The following is a 14,805-nucleotide window of genomic DNA, read 5'->3' on the forward strand; positions in this document are numbered from 1 at the left end:
GTAATAAGAGTCTGGATGCTGAACTGGCTTAATATAGCCTGCCTGTCTTCTCACACATTAAAAGATTTTGTACACAGTAAAAAATAAATAAAGAAATGTGACCAGGGTTTCTCAGTATTGTATAAACTTAAAACAAATGGAAAAATAAATTAGGCACATTAGCTTCAATCTGTCCCAGATAGGAACACTTGTTGTGTACATGTTTTGCAGTAAGGGGACGTATATAGGCACGCACCTAACGATTTTGCCCTTAACCAATGAGGAGGGGGGGCTCGTGTATTTCGACGCAAGCGCAGTTCAGCATGCGGTACACGTGACTGCGCACTGTAATAACAATGTGGATGTTTTCCTTGCAGAGGAGATATCTGCACTCCTCGTTGTGTTTGATGAAGAAACTGAAGGGTAAGACGCCAGGGGAGCAGCGCTGGCTCCGACGGCAGCTTAAAGACCCGTATGTCAAAGCTTCCCACGCCCAAAACTTTCGATGCAGGAGCGCTTTCAAGCTTCTGGAGATAGATGACAAGTTCAGGCTCTTACAGCCTGGATACACTGTGGTGGACTGCGGAGCTGCTCCTGGAGCCTGGAGCCAGGTGGCAGTCCAGAGGGTCAATTCAGCTGTGACAGGTGAGAGGACAGGTGAGATCACACAGGTTAGTGGGAGGGGCGCCATGATATGATTGTTACAACGTTTAACCTAGAGTTTGTGATTTTGCTAAGACTGTATGTCAGGGACGACATTGAGCCCAACCTTACAGTATTTTGTCCGATTTTTCCCTATTGCGTAGTGCTTCTGTAGTTTTCCAAGCGTAAAGTATTGTGGCTCATGCCTAATTTTCCTAATAAGATTATATAGGCATCCTAAAATGTCATATTGATTGATTTTGTTTTTAAATATCTGTAGTGTGGTTTGAATATTAGCATTCAGAAACCGAAGCCGGTCTTAATATCCATCATGTCGGCGTTTATTCCTAGTGATGCAGATTGATGGGAAGAGTCTGCACTACATTTACCACACAAACAAAAAGCAGTGCTCTGCAAAAAACAGAAGCAGATGTGATAGACTGTGATGTATTACCAAGCTGAAAGTTATTGAAGCCTATGGCAGATGCATTAATAAAAGCAGAAAATTCACAAAAGAAACGTGTATTGATGATAATATAGAACACGTGCTATTATAATTTGATATAATTATGTGTTATTATAATTATCAAATGAGTTGTCTTGCTTCTCTAGTTGATTGTGCAAGGAAATAGACTGGCTTTTATGTCCAGACTTGTCTTTCTTGTAGCTCAGCCTTAAATAACAGAAAAAATAAGCTTGTAAATTAAAGTCACTATCTTTCCTATTACCTTAGATCCAGAGTTGCCTCGTGGTATGGTTGTTGGCATTGATTTGCTGAACATACCGCCTCTGGATGGTGCTCACTTCCTGTCCAGTTGCGATGTCACAGACCCTGCCACACATGCCAAGCTGTTGGAGCTTCTCCCCCACGGCAAGGCTCATGTCATCCTGAGTGACATGGCACCCAATGCCAGCGGTTTCAGAGAGATGGACCACGAGAGACTCATCACAATGTGTTTGTCTTTGATAGACTTGGCTGAGAAAATTTTACAGCCCCAGGGTTCTCTTCTTTGTAAATACTGGGACGGGATCCTTGCTCATAAACTGCAGGAAACGCTCTCAAGTGTGTTCAGTAGTGTTCGGACTTTAAAGCCAGATTCCAGCAGAAAAGACTCAGCTGAACGATATTTCCTTGCTAGAATGTACAGAAGGCCAATAAAGTGATGTTTAATTATGGAGTGTGTGCTCCGTTCAGTCTGAGCATGACGAAGGGGCTCTCTTAGTGGCTGTCATCAAAAGATGGCACTGTTGAGGCATCAGTAAGGCTGACTGCTCCAGGCACAGAAGCAAACACATTAAACACTGTGATGCTGGCTTTTAAGCCCTGCAAACTTAACACAGCAGCAGTGAATCAGTAATATGTAAACCTATGCAAGAATCAGTTTGATATTCCTCAAGAGCCCAATGCAGTGCTTCTCTGAAGTTATTGTTTGCCCCAAGTGTTTGTTCTACACACTCAGACTGGTATTTGCTTTGTTACAGAAAGTCATCTACCAGTGGTGCTTATGCTAATAATTTGCACTGCCAGCCATGTAGAAATATGTAATAATTCTCTCACTGAGAGCTCACAGAGAGGGAAAACTAATACATAAGAGTCAAACACAGTATGACTAACTGGAAGTGGGATGCTACTCAAGTGTTATTGGGTTCTGACAGTGAAAACATGTCCATTTCCTGTGAAAATGTGATAAGCACAGTCATTTCAGTTTTTCTTTTCTTTTTTTCCTTCATATTTTCACAGATCTCCTTTAAATCACTGAGGTGAACACTTTCATTTGTTTTTATTTTTTAGTACAACTGGTCATGAAATAAAAGCACATTTTGTAGTCGTATAGTGTCACAGTCTTGTCCTGACTTGAAGCGCCATTCACCAGAGCCAGATGCATATACGATATCTTTATCTTCTCTTCCCGTCTTAGTGCATTCGTTTTCATGTATGTACAAGCAACTATCATTCTTGGAGGGCATTTTATGCTTTTAGTCCACTGACAGAAATAGATTGGGAATGACTTGCCACAAAGGTCTCCAGCTGGACACGTACTTGGGATGTTGCTTTACCCTTTGGCCAAAAGGGCTCTGTCATGTACAAATGAGTGAATAACAATGAAATGCAACCATGCGCAGAGGTTCAAAGGAGAAGGAATTATTTCAGGCACCCCTGGTTCTAAAAGGAAAAATCTCCATTCATTTTATAAACAGAGATGCAATTTGCTGAATACTTCTACAGCTCGTATGTCTTTCATGGTTAAATAAATCGGTACAAAAGATTAACATCTGTGTTGGCAAACATTTGGTTCTTTAGTAAAAAGTTATAGGTCAAGCCAGACGATAGCTTGATCTCAAGTAAAATAAGTATTTTTCTTTTGAATTCTGATTAATTTGTGGGTGGATTTGTAACAAGTCTACCATAAAAATAAAGTTCTTTAAATTTGCTTTTAAAGGTATAGTAATCCTTAGTACTGCAGTCAAAGCGAATCCAGTTTCTAGAGAGATAAACAGCCTAAAGAGGCTCTCTTATGGTTTTGGGTAGAAATGTTTGGAAGTTAGTAATTTACAACAGTTGAGTAATGAGGTCAAAGATGCATAACATTTAGAGGATGTGCATGTTGCTTTTTAGATTCTAAATTTGTGCAAAAATGTTGAGCCACCTCATATTTCCTAATGTTTTGCTAGAAAAATCTCAAATGGGGGCAATGATTTATTTTTTCCTGATTTTTTTTTTTTTTTTTTTTTTTTTTTTTTTCCTGGTGTGCCTGGTCAAGTTCTTTTCTGCTTTGGCATACCTCAGTCTTTTCTCCCTATTTTCCTTTCTTAAGAAGGAATTCACATCAGTCACCCTTCCACCGAGACCATTTGCGATGAAGATTCAGCGAACAGTAGATGGATCAACTGAAGGACCATGTGCAATCTGCTGTAGTTTGCTTTTTAGGCCTGACACTTCTTTTGTCCTCTACTTGTCCAGTTTCCAATTTTTTTTTTTTAAAGAATATAACACACACCCTGCCAACATGTGACATTTTTAGCTAATAGTTTTTTGGGAATCACCTTGTTGGTCAGAAAATAGTATTTTTTTCAAACTGTTTTATCTTTGGCAAGAAATGGGAACCAATTATGTTTTGTTGACAGGTTGTTGGTAACAAATTACCCAAAGATACATTTTCAAATGGATTATTTGCTTACTGTTATGTGTATGCACAACACTGGTTCATCCACTGATTTTGGTTTCTTTGGTGCTTAAATGATTTATAGGTCAGTGCTTTGGCTTAACAAACAAACAAAACAAGACAAAAGAAACCTGGTGAGGTGCAAAGATGGGACTGAGAATGAGTGAAGAAACCAGCCAATGTCCAAAGAAAGAAAACTAAAAGGCCTTAAAAACCTTCAGAAAGAAAGAAGAACTGATGCAGAAACAAAACTACTTCAATGAAAACACACAAAAAAAGAAGTGGCTCGAGTCTGAATGTAATTTTACTGAATATGAATATTTTGTTAAATTTCATGTTTGCCTTTTTCCCCCAAATGTGTTTAATGCTGAATGTATATCTGAATATATCTATGTCACAAACGGTAACTGAAAATATTTTATTCCTTATGAAAATACAATATAATAAATGACTCACAAGCTGTTCTTGTTTTGAAATCAGTTTAGTCCTAAATTGTTTTTTTTTTTCCAAGTCTGATCCTGCCATAAAAAGAAAATTAAAATCCTAATCGAGCTCAAATTTGCATTTAAGCACCAAAGAAAGAGATTGCTCACATGAATAAATTAATATGGCTGTTATCTGGCCTTTCTGTCTCAGGAGTGATGAGTAATACAGTGTGAACTGAAACATTCATGCCTCTTGGTAAAATTAACTGCATAGAAGGGAGGCTGACCCCTAAAGATGATTGCTTAGAATGAACGGGAGCAGCCATGCCTGTTGATGAAGCTGATCGTGCAAGATGTGAACAGATGACCAATTTTACTTCTCATTACTTGTTGATTATTCAACCCTTTGCTATTTAGATTTAAATTATTTCAGAATTACTGTGGGATTTATGTAAATTCCATTGGACCCGAGTGTTTCGGCTCAGGATAAATGATGATTCATTCACAGGCTAATTCATTCTTCCCTGGACAGCTGCAGGTATCGTTGTAAATAATAGTAAATGAAGAGAGGAAAACAGAAAGCCACAAATTTTGATATTCAGATCTGTCTGCTGAGATGTGGTAATTACCTTTACAATCTGCCACGTAACACCAGTTTTAACTGCTTTGGTTTGTTATTGCTGCATAGGATTATATGAACTTTACTTTTCATAAAAAGTATTCTATCCTTAGCAGGTCTCGAAATCTGGAGCATTTAATCTCAGATGAACTCCAAAACATGACATATTATTTAACAAAAACAAAGCCAAAATGCAGAATGTGTGAAAAACTACAACTCTAAGTACATTCCAACGTCCTTTAGCAGCATCTATCGTAGATTTCTGGTGTGATTGGGATTATTATCCTGTTTACTTTAGTATACAGAGGAGTTCATGGTCAGCTCAGTGAGTACAATGTGCCTAGTTCATATGGCTGCAAAACAAGCCTAAATCATCATCCCTCGATCACTGTGCTTGACAGGTGGCACAAAGTTGTTTTTTTTTGCCTATGCTTTGTGTTTGGTTTTTATCTAAATGTGATGCTGTGCATTAGGTCCATATATCTTCATGTTGGTCTCATCTGTCCAAAGGACATTGTTCAAGTAGTCTTGTGGTTTGTTTAGATGCAACTTTGCAAACCTTTGTCATGTTGCCATGTTCTTTTTAGATAGAAGTGGGTTTCTCCTGGCAAACAAGAAACACTTGCCAAGTCTTTCTAATTGTACTGTCATGGACTCTAACATTTAGCATGCTATCTGAGGCTTGTAGAGTCTTAGATGTAGCTCAAGGGTTTTTTGCAATTTCTTTAAGAATTGCACGCTCTGACCTTGGGGTGAATTTGCTGGGGTGTCCACTCCTGGAAAGATTAGCATCTGTCTGGAATGTTTTGCACCTGTGAATAATCTTTCTCACTGTAGAAGCAATAGGCTTCACATTGTTTGGAAATGGCCTTATAACCCTTCCCAGATTGACAGGATGCAACAAGCGCTTCTTTCAGATCACCGCTGATGTATTTCCTCCTTGGTATTGTAATAATACACACCTGAATAGTCCAGACCAGCAAACTGGCAAAACGTCTGATTTACAGACACTTGCTCATGATCAATTAATCAACTTCATTTTATAATTACCACCTGGCTGCTACTAACCCTATTAATTCCCACGGAAGCAATAAGGGTCTACTAAGTTTTTTTCATACTTCTTCTGTGTTTTGGTTTAGTTTTTATTAAATAATGAATCTGTATAATACATGTTTTATTTTTAATCTCAGGTTGTATTTAAGACCTACTAAAGACCAGATATTTCTTTTATTATGTCTTGATATGTAAACCTTATAATTTATGCTTTTTACCTTGACTGTAAGACAAGAAGTAAAAGTACTACTGACAAGTTTGTTGAAAAGGCAGAAGAATATAATTAACAGCTATTCAGTGTCATCCTAATCAGGAATTAATTTGAAATTTCTTACCTTTCTTACATTATAAATAAAAATGTGTTCACATGAATAATAAATACATTTAAGCCTCTTCCTGTGTAATCTGACATTATTTACTCTGGTGGCAAAAGAGTGCAGAGGACTGCCAATTAGAAAAGCCCTCAAATGATTTGAAAAGAGAGTTGATCTCTTACCAAACAGATTTTTTTGGAAAAACGGTTTAAAAAAAACTCTGAATCTTTCTGGAAAAAAGACCTCCTTTTTGAATTTTGCTCTGTCCCACTAATAAAAACAAACATTGCCTCTAATATTAACACAGTGGAACTCTCAAATTGGCAGGAAATTAAAGAAATGGAAATATCTTTTCTAACCATCGTGCCTTTCATTCCCTTGGCTGACCTGAGTTGCCAAAATGAATTGCTCGTCTGACAACATTCATCATTCCCAGTGCCTGTCCCTGAATGTTAGCAGACTGAGCCAAGCAGGCATTCACTGACGTAAAGTAATGAATACTATTATGATGATAATTTCATACCATCTTCACAGGGGGAAAAAAAGAATCTGAAATCTTAGGGCTGTATGAAGACCGCAACTCTTTTTTTTACTGGAAACTCTTTTAGTTCATGATGGGCAAGCCATTTAATATAATGGAAATTTTCTGGTAAACAAGCGTGTTTCTAAGAATACGTGGGAGGGAAAATATTCTCTTCAGACATCATTTTTATAGTGCCTCATTGCCTCTCAGACAACTTTAAAAAAACAAAACAAAACACAAAAACTTACAGGTATTTTGTGTCTGTTTCCCTGGCATTGTTATACAAAAGGACGCATATCAGTGAACAATCTTGATCTTTGCTCATCGGGGGCTGCAGCAGTCCTGCAGAAAAATGTCAGGAACATTATTGCAAACAGGGTGAAGGTTGGATGTGGTACGAGGGTTAAAGAGACTGAGGATAAACAAAGCACGGTGTACATTTGTAACCCCATATCTACTGACATTTACGGGGCAGAGCGGAAAAGGGAAACCGAGAGATAAAAACTTTGAACTAACTTTGTGTTAAGATTTTTGCAAGTGTGGATGTTTTCTGGTGATTTGTCACACTGGGTTAGTAAACTAATGTGTGATAAAAGAGTGCAGAGAAGGAGAAGATGGTGATCAAATATTATTGTCACGGTCTTATTAATAAGCTGTTGTTTGTGTTTTCAATTCTTATCTTTTTTTTTCCTTTCCTTATGTATTTGAGGGTGTTTGCCATTTTTATGTTCCCACTGTCTTTGAGTACAGACATATAGTCCAGAAAACTGACCTCCTAAATCCTTCTCCTAATCACTTTTCCTTGACCTCAGTGGAAAATGTCATGAAAAGGTGGGAAACTGAATTTATAAAAGCTTAGGAAATGTGAAGTATGTGGACAATCTGACTGCACTTGCACTAGACTTCTTAACAATGTGATGATGAATGTCTGTCCTTTTGAAACTAGAATGTCCAGAAGATGAACTTACAAAAAATGAAATTGCAAATCGCAGAAAAAGTAAAGTATTGCCTAAAAAAATGAAATATATTCATTTTTGAAATGAAATATTTTGTGCTGGAGACTGATCCAGGGTAACCCCTTTCCACCTTTTTGTTGAAGATTTCTGTGCACAAAATAAAATTCCCTGCTCCCCTCCATCACCTATCCAAGATGACCCAAAGTTCACTTTATGATAATCCTAAAGACTGAAAATACAGGAATGGACATGACTAATGCCAACTGAACTATAGCAAAATGCAAAACCACTTTGATCAGTTAATGTAGCTCATAATATTGATTTAGAGAGCTTCTATAATGCAAGATCATTTCTTGATAAGAAGCAGATTTCATCACAGCACTGTATTGTTTGTAGTTAACCTTTAATCTGTTCCAATGAGGGATCCTTCCTTATTATTTAGAGAAATCAAACAATTATGGCTGTCAGAGAGATTTTTCCAGGTCACTTCACTCGGTTAGTAGTGTCCCTCTGCAAATTTAATCATCTGACTGCACTCTTGGTCTCCCTTTCAGTTTACTTCTTGTTTTACTTTGAAGATTAGTCCCTCATTTGGCTTCTTTGTTTTTACTTCCCAACTTTTTTCCACCCTTGTTGTGTCTGATTACCTTTTCTTCATTAGTCTGTGTCTGTTCTGTTGTCAGCTTCCTTGTTAGGATTCCCACTTTCAGCTTTCATGTCTTCATTTGGCTCCTTATATGATTTGCACCTTTTATGCGTTTAATTTTTTCCCCCCTACTAGTTATCAAAGTGCCTTGCTATTCTGTCTTGGTTGTTTGTCTGTGCTTGATCAACATTATTACTACAATATGCCAATTGTGTTTATGCTTTGAATATTACATAATGTCCACATCTCCCGGTAACATAATGTCTGCACTACTGTTGCACTTACTGCTTTTTATAGGCAGCACTCTGTAAACTGATAACTGCAACATTTACTCTAAGAGGTCTGAGCTGATGAAACATTATGTTAAAAAAATGGCTGCTCATATCTATATGCAGTATTAAGTAAGTTCGGAGTTGGACCTAAATTTGATTCCTGGATTCAATTGTTATATAGTAATCCGTGTGCCAGAATACTCACAAACAATTCCCTTTCCGAACCAATTAAGCTATTTCGTGGCACAAGACAAGGATGTGCGCTGAGCCCTTTATTGTTTGACCTTGCATTAGAGCCGTTGGCAGAAACAATTCGGAAACATAAAGAAATACATGGCTATAATACAGGATACACCTCCAATAAGATCTCACTGTATGCTGATGATATTCTGCTGTTTGTAACCAGACCATTAGATTCAATCCCTAAGGTGCTAGTAACAATAGATTTATTTAGCTCTTTTTCAGGTTACAAAGTAAATTGGGGGAAGAGCCAACTGATGCCAATTAAATGCAGTAATCTTGATTTAAAAATTATTACTTCGCAGCTAATATGCAATACATAGCTTATTGGATAGATGATACAGTTATAATGGGAAGTTGGTTGGACATGGAGCGAGAGGACTGTGTGCCTTATTCTCTTGGTGCAATTGCATTGTCTCCTGTTCGTTTTAAAAAGACATACTACAACTGTAATCCAGTTATTCACAATACAATTCAAATCTGGAGACAGATCGTGAAAGAGTATAGACTCAGAGCCTTCTCGCTTTTGACACCTATTACAGCTAATCCTGCATTCAAACCCTCAGTTTTAGATGGGACATTTGATTGCTGGAAGGAAATGGGGTTGCGAAATGTGGGACACCTGTATTTTCAGGGCTCTTTTGCTTCATTTCAACAGCTTAAGGAGAAGTACAATTTACTAGCCTGTGATTTTTTTAGATACCTTCAAATAAGGAGCTATGTAAGGTCCCAACTACAACAATTTGAGTTTGCAACTCCAGGTAAGCTTGACCAATGCCTGGCAGATTGTATAACAGAAAAGCATGCGGTTGCTTCTATATATGAGATATTACAGTCACTCCGGCAGAAGGATACAGGTAAAATAAAATCAGCTTGGGAAAAGGAATTAGGGTCAGAAATTCATAATGATATCTGGACTAAAGGGCTACGCTATGTTAATTCTTGCTCTATCAATGCCCGACATAGGTTAATTCAGTTTAAAATTTTGCACAGATTGCACTACTCGAAGACCAGATTACATCGAATATTTCCTGAAACGTCACCCATCTGTGATAAATGTCAATGTGCAGAAGCTGATCTGCTTCACAGTTTTGTAATGTGTACCAAATTACAAAGTTTTTGGGCTTCAGTTTTTTCTTTTTTTTCCAAACTTTTTGATGTGCAGTTAGACCCTGACCCCATTTTGATTCTTATTGGACTATTGGGACAATCTAAAAAACTTAAGAGCACACAGATCCCCCTCCTGTCCTATGGCCTGATGTGTGCAAAGAGACCGATTCTCCTCCTGTGGAAGGGAAAAGAAGTGCCCTCCTTGAAAGCCTGGATTTCAGTATTGACAGATACTCTTCATCTGGAAAGGATCCGCTACATTATAAATGACAAACTGGAGGACTTCGATCAGATTTGGAGGCCGCTCATTGAGCACCTGGAAATTATGAACAAATGAGAGTTATTATGTGGACTTCACCATTGCTTAAAATAAGCTGATAGCACTTTGGGATAAGGGAAGGGTGTAGGGAGGAGGGTTTTTTTTTTTTTTTTTTTGACCGCCCTTTTCGGTACGTTTTGTTTTTTCTTGTTTCTGTTGTTTGGGTTTGTTTTGTTTTTTTGTTGCTGTTGTTGTTGTTCGCTTTGTTTTTCCCTTTTTTTTTGATACCAAAACTGTAAATAGGAAGCAATGTCAGTCTATGGGACAATTTGTGATTGTTATTTGTGCTTCACAATAAAAATATTTAAAGAGAAAAAAATGGCTGCTCTTAAAAAAATACGCCCTTTGACGTTTAGATTTAAACCCATTGGAGCTCTGGAATAATAATGCTTCATTATTACCATCAGCTATCTTTTGAAGACTGAACACCACTTATCAGTCTTTGCAAACACTTCAAGCATTTGAAATGGTTAGATCTTAACACCAGGTTCCCCATGAATCAGCTAAAGAGTACATATGATTTGATTTCCTTCGGTTTTTCTTTGTGAAGCCCTCCTCCATGTCTAATCGCTTTGTATCATTTAAAACCTTTCAGTTTTGCTAAAATAGGAGGTTAATAATGGTTCTAAAAATAACACATACAATATATATTTAACACATATTAAATTATATAAAAAAAAAAATATAGGACTTTTAACTCTGGCATGAAAAGTCAAAATAACAAACATCAAAGACCAGACTAGTTCGATCAGGTACATCGCTGGAATATCTGTTGACTAAAGGTCACACAGTTGAAATATGACTCAGAATGTTGCATTAGACTGTAAATTCTCTCTTTCTTCCCTGATCTCCAAATCCCACTGTAGAAGATCTCTGGTATACTCAAACCCAAGAAATATCTCACATCTCTTGGCAGTGTTAATATTCATTTAACTGAAAAACAATATCAATCATTGCTCTTTTAAATAGTAATTGTGATTTATTTAATATTGAACAAATTTCTTTTCCTGAATGATCCTAGTCTTAAATCAGTTTTAAATCAGCATTCTGCCCGGATCCTTGAAATGTAGTCAAGTGAATATGATTTTTTCAGGAGTAAATTTATTATGATATTGGGAATTTTGGTGGATTTCCAGACCAATGTTGGAGAAAAATCCAAAACGACTTCATTCTTCTTTGTCAAGTATTTGGTGCAATGTGTGCTTTTTGTCATGCTGCATAATCCATTTTCACTTAAAATTAAGCTTAGTTCTGTTATAAGATGCAAAAATACCACTGAAACCATGATACTCACACCATGATCAACTGGTCTCTGAATGCTATTAACACCCTTTTCTCAACGAGAAGTCTGGGCTCGGGAGAGCCTGAGTGCCCTGGAGGGACTTTCCCTGCCGGATACACGATGGACGGGTGGCAGAACTGGAGGGTCATGTGCCTGGCGGGACTGTTGATCGAGGACGCTGAAGATATCTATCTATTCGGAACCGTGATAACAGGGTTCTTGCTGATCGGAGTTGGCTTAGCCCTGGTTTATCGGAGAAATAAGAGAGCGGAACCGGCTGTTCAAACCCCCCCAAGGCTGCCCGCTGGAATTGAAGTGATGGGACGAGGCGCGACCTCTCACAACGAACGTAATATGGTCAACACCTTGGAGACGCTTGCATCGGCTGTGAAGGCTCAAAGCAACAACATTGAGCGTATGGGGGGATACATCAGAGAGAGGCCTGCTCAAAATGCGACCCTTGAGCGACAGTTGGAAGACATCGCGGAACGGATCACTGCAGTTGTGAGGTCTCAGAATCAAAAGAATGACAACACCATGGAACAGAAGTTTGATACCATCATGGGGAGGCTCGCGACTCTCCAACGGGAGATCGAGAGACCAGTGTCAGAGTGTTAGGGCAGCCTGAAAATTCTCCTGGGCTGCTCGCATGGAAATTTACAAAATCAACATCAACATTGCGGACCCCCATCACGGCGCCAGCTGCAGGCCCAAGGCTGGAGCCGAACAATCACTCCCTGATAACGACTGTGTTACGGCTATTCTTCCCGTCCCATGCAAGGACACCTGGATTGGCTGGAGGACTGTTTACTTAGCCTGATAGGCCGAAGGACACTGTCTCAGCTGAACTATGGACACGCACACACATACACTTACACTGATAAGCATTCACTCATCCCCCCTCCCTTTCCAACGCCTTCGATGCTTGTTGCCCCCTGGGAACACGAGGCGGGTCCGGGCCCGTGCTGTCGAAGAGATGACGGCGCCGTCGCAGGATGGCTGCTGTGTTGCCTGGGGTTACTCCTCATCCCCTACCCATCCCTGTGGCTTGTCATGTCTTCCATAATGTTGTGCTGTGGACATTTATGTGCTTTTTTGTGCAGAGGAGTTTTTTTGTTTCCTGTTCTCGTGCTGTCCTACCATGGAAGCACAGCATGAGTGGAGGTCTCTTTTTTTCCTCTTGTACCTTCCCGTTGTTGTGTACATTTCAGTGTTTTTCTTGTAACGCTACCGATCTCCGACTTGTAATCCCATGTGATGTCTGTGTTATGTGTGTAAGGTCGGGGGGGGGGGGGTTACCATCTCGCTGCAGGGCAACCTGCTTGCGACAAATAAAGCTGTCATTCATTCACCATGTTTCATTGCTGGGACACAGTAATACTACTGGTATGCAGTGTTTTCCTTTATCCAAACAGTGCTTTTCATTTTAAAAATAAAACTTTAATTTTGGCTTCATCCACCCACAAACATTGTTTCAGCAGCCTTCTGGCTTGTCCTCATGATTAGCAAACTGTAGATAGGCAGCAGTGTTCTTTTTGAGGAGTGCTCGATTTCTCCTTGCAGCCATGCCAAGGACACCATTGCTGTTCAGTGTTCTCCTGATGGTGGACTTGTGAGCATGGACAGTGGCCAGTGTTAGATAGGATTTATTAGAAATTACCTTTTTGACTTTCAGGGCTATCACACGTCTTGCTCTTGGAGCAATCTTTGTTGGTTCTGTAGAGGTTAATACTGTTTTTGAATCGCAATCATTTGCACACAGTGTGTCTGACTGTGAATTTGAGTCATGATCAGCACATTATGTTTTGTTTCCCCTGAAGAACTCATAAATCTTCTTTTGCTCATGATAATAATTCACTTCAAATATGTAGTGTGAGGATCAGACTTTCATAGATCCTGGTTCTTTGAATAAAACCAGTGCACACACTCATGCCTGATTGTTATTCTACTGACTGAGACCACCGGATTCTTATTTCTCTTGCAGTTTTACTGCATATCCTCAGGATCCACATATTTTTTTCCTTCTCAGTCGCTTTCCTTCAGAAGTGTCTGTCTTAAACAAATATATGGCTAAGTGCAATATTTTCTTTGGTTCAGTTGAGTTCTTTTATTTTAATTTCATTGGATGTGTTAAACTCAGGTAGTTTTAGGTAATTATTTATACAGAAATATCAACTTTAGTTTTTTTTTTTTCAATTGGAAGAAATGTCACATGAAATATATGTGGCCAGATCTGATGTGGGGACATAGTCATAAAATCCTCAGTCTACTACTAGGAGTGTTGTTGGACCACTGATTATTGGACCACAGGCTACACAAATATACTTTATTTTAACTAACATGTTGTTTTTATGTCATAATTTTCCATTTTCCCCAATTAGATATTTTAGAAACAAATAATTTTTGCTGCAGAATCCTTATGCTGTATCAACATTGTTTTAGAATATGCAACAAAAGAAAGAAAAGCTGCTGTGAAAATGTAAACAAAATCTGATTGAACATAGGAACACTGAGCATTGAACATATGAAATTCAAATGCTTACACTAAAAAAAACGAACCATTTAAAGAACAAAAAGTTAATTTTGAATTTGATGGCAAGAACATGTCTTTAAAAAGTTGGGTCAGTGTCATCTTTACCACAGAGTACCATCCTCTTTTCTTTTAACAACACTCCACAAATGCCCGAGAACTGAAAAGATCTGTTTCTGGGCTTTTGGGAGGAGAACGTTGTCTCATTCTTATCTCATATAGGACTCTAGCAGCTAAAGAGTCCTAGATCTTCTTTGTTGTATTTTTCATTTCATGCTGTATCAAATGCTTCCAGCTGGTGAAAGGTCTGGACTACAGGCAGGCCAGTTTAGAACCTGGACTCTTCTACTATGAAGCTACACTGTTGCAATATATGCAGTATGCATTTTAGCATTGTCTTGGTGAAATACCCAAGGCCTTTGATGAAAAAATCTCATCTGGATGAAAGCATCCGTTACCCTAAGACTAGTACATACTGATAGTGCCTTTCAACATGCGGGGGTTGCCAATAGGCACTAAGGCACCCCTATACCAACAGAGATGCAGCACCGATAACAGTCTAGATGGTCCCTCTTCTCTTTTGTCAGAAGAATGTGGCACTTATATTTTCTCCCTAAAATGTTCCTCAGCCCATGCCTGTTTTTAATGTAGTCCCACCTGAAGGCATCTAATATTTATTTTTGGCCTTGTCCCTTGCACTCAGAGATTTCTCCAGATTCTCAGAATCTTTT

At 38.6% G+C, this 14,805-nt stretch overlaps 1 protein-coding gene across 2 annotated transcripts; it reads left to right on the forward strand.

Annotated features, from left to right (window-relative positions):
- Positions 1-294: 294 nt before the first annotated feature.
- Positions 295-2,453, forward strand: mrm2 (mitochondrial rRNA methyltransferase 2). 2 transcript variants are annotated; one of them, XM_084925484.1, is made up of 2 exons: positions 295-636; positions 1,355-2,453. In XM_084925484.1, the coding sequence occupies exons 1-2, from the start codon at positions 336-338 to the stop codon at positions 1,783-1,785; spliced, it is 732 nt and encodes a 243-aa protein (XP_084781610.1). In that variant the 5' UTR covers positions 295-335; the 3' UTR covers positions 1,786-2,453. The 2 variants fall into 2 exon arrangements, with proteins under 2 accessions (XP_084781610.1, XP_084781611.1); XM_084925485.1 differs by having other exon boundaries at positions 296-624.
- The last annotated feature ends 12,352 nt before the right edge of the window (positions 2,454-14,805 follow it).

Source organism: Perissodus microlepis, chromosome 4 (assembly GCF_051167445.1).
Source record: "Perissodus microlepis isolate ML-2025 ecotype Zambia chromosome 4, ASM5116744v1, whole genome shotgun sequence".
In the NCBI taxonomy this organism is placed as follows: Eukaryota; Metazoa; Chordata; class Actinopteri; order Cichliformes; family Cichlidae; genus Perissodus; species Perissodus microlepis.

Coding starts and splice junctions, on each gene's coding strand:
- mrm2 (XM_084925484.1), top strand. CDS start 336: ATGTGGATGTTTTCCTTGCAGAGGAGATATCTGCACTCCTCGTTGTGT. Junction 637..1,354: donor TGTGACAGGTGAGAGGACAG/GTGAGATCACAC, acceptor CTATTACCTTAG/ATCCAGAGTTGCCTCGTGGT.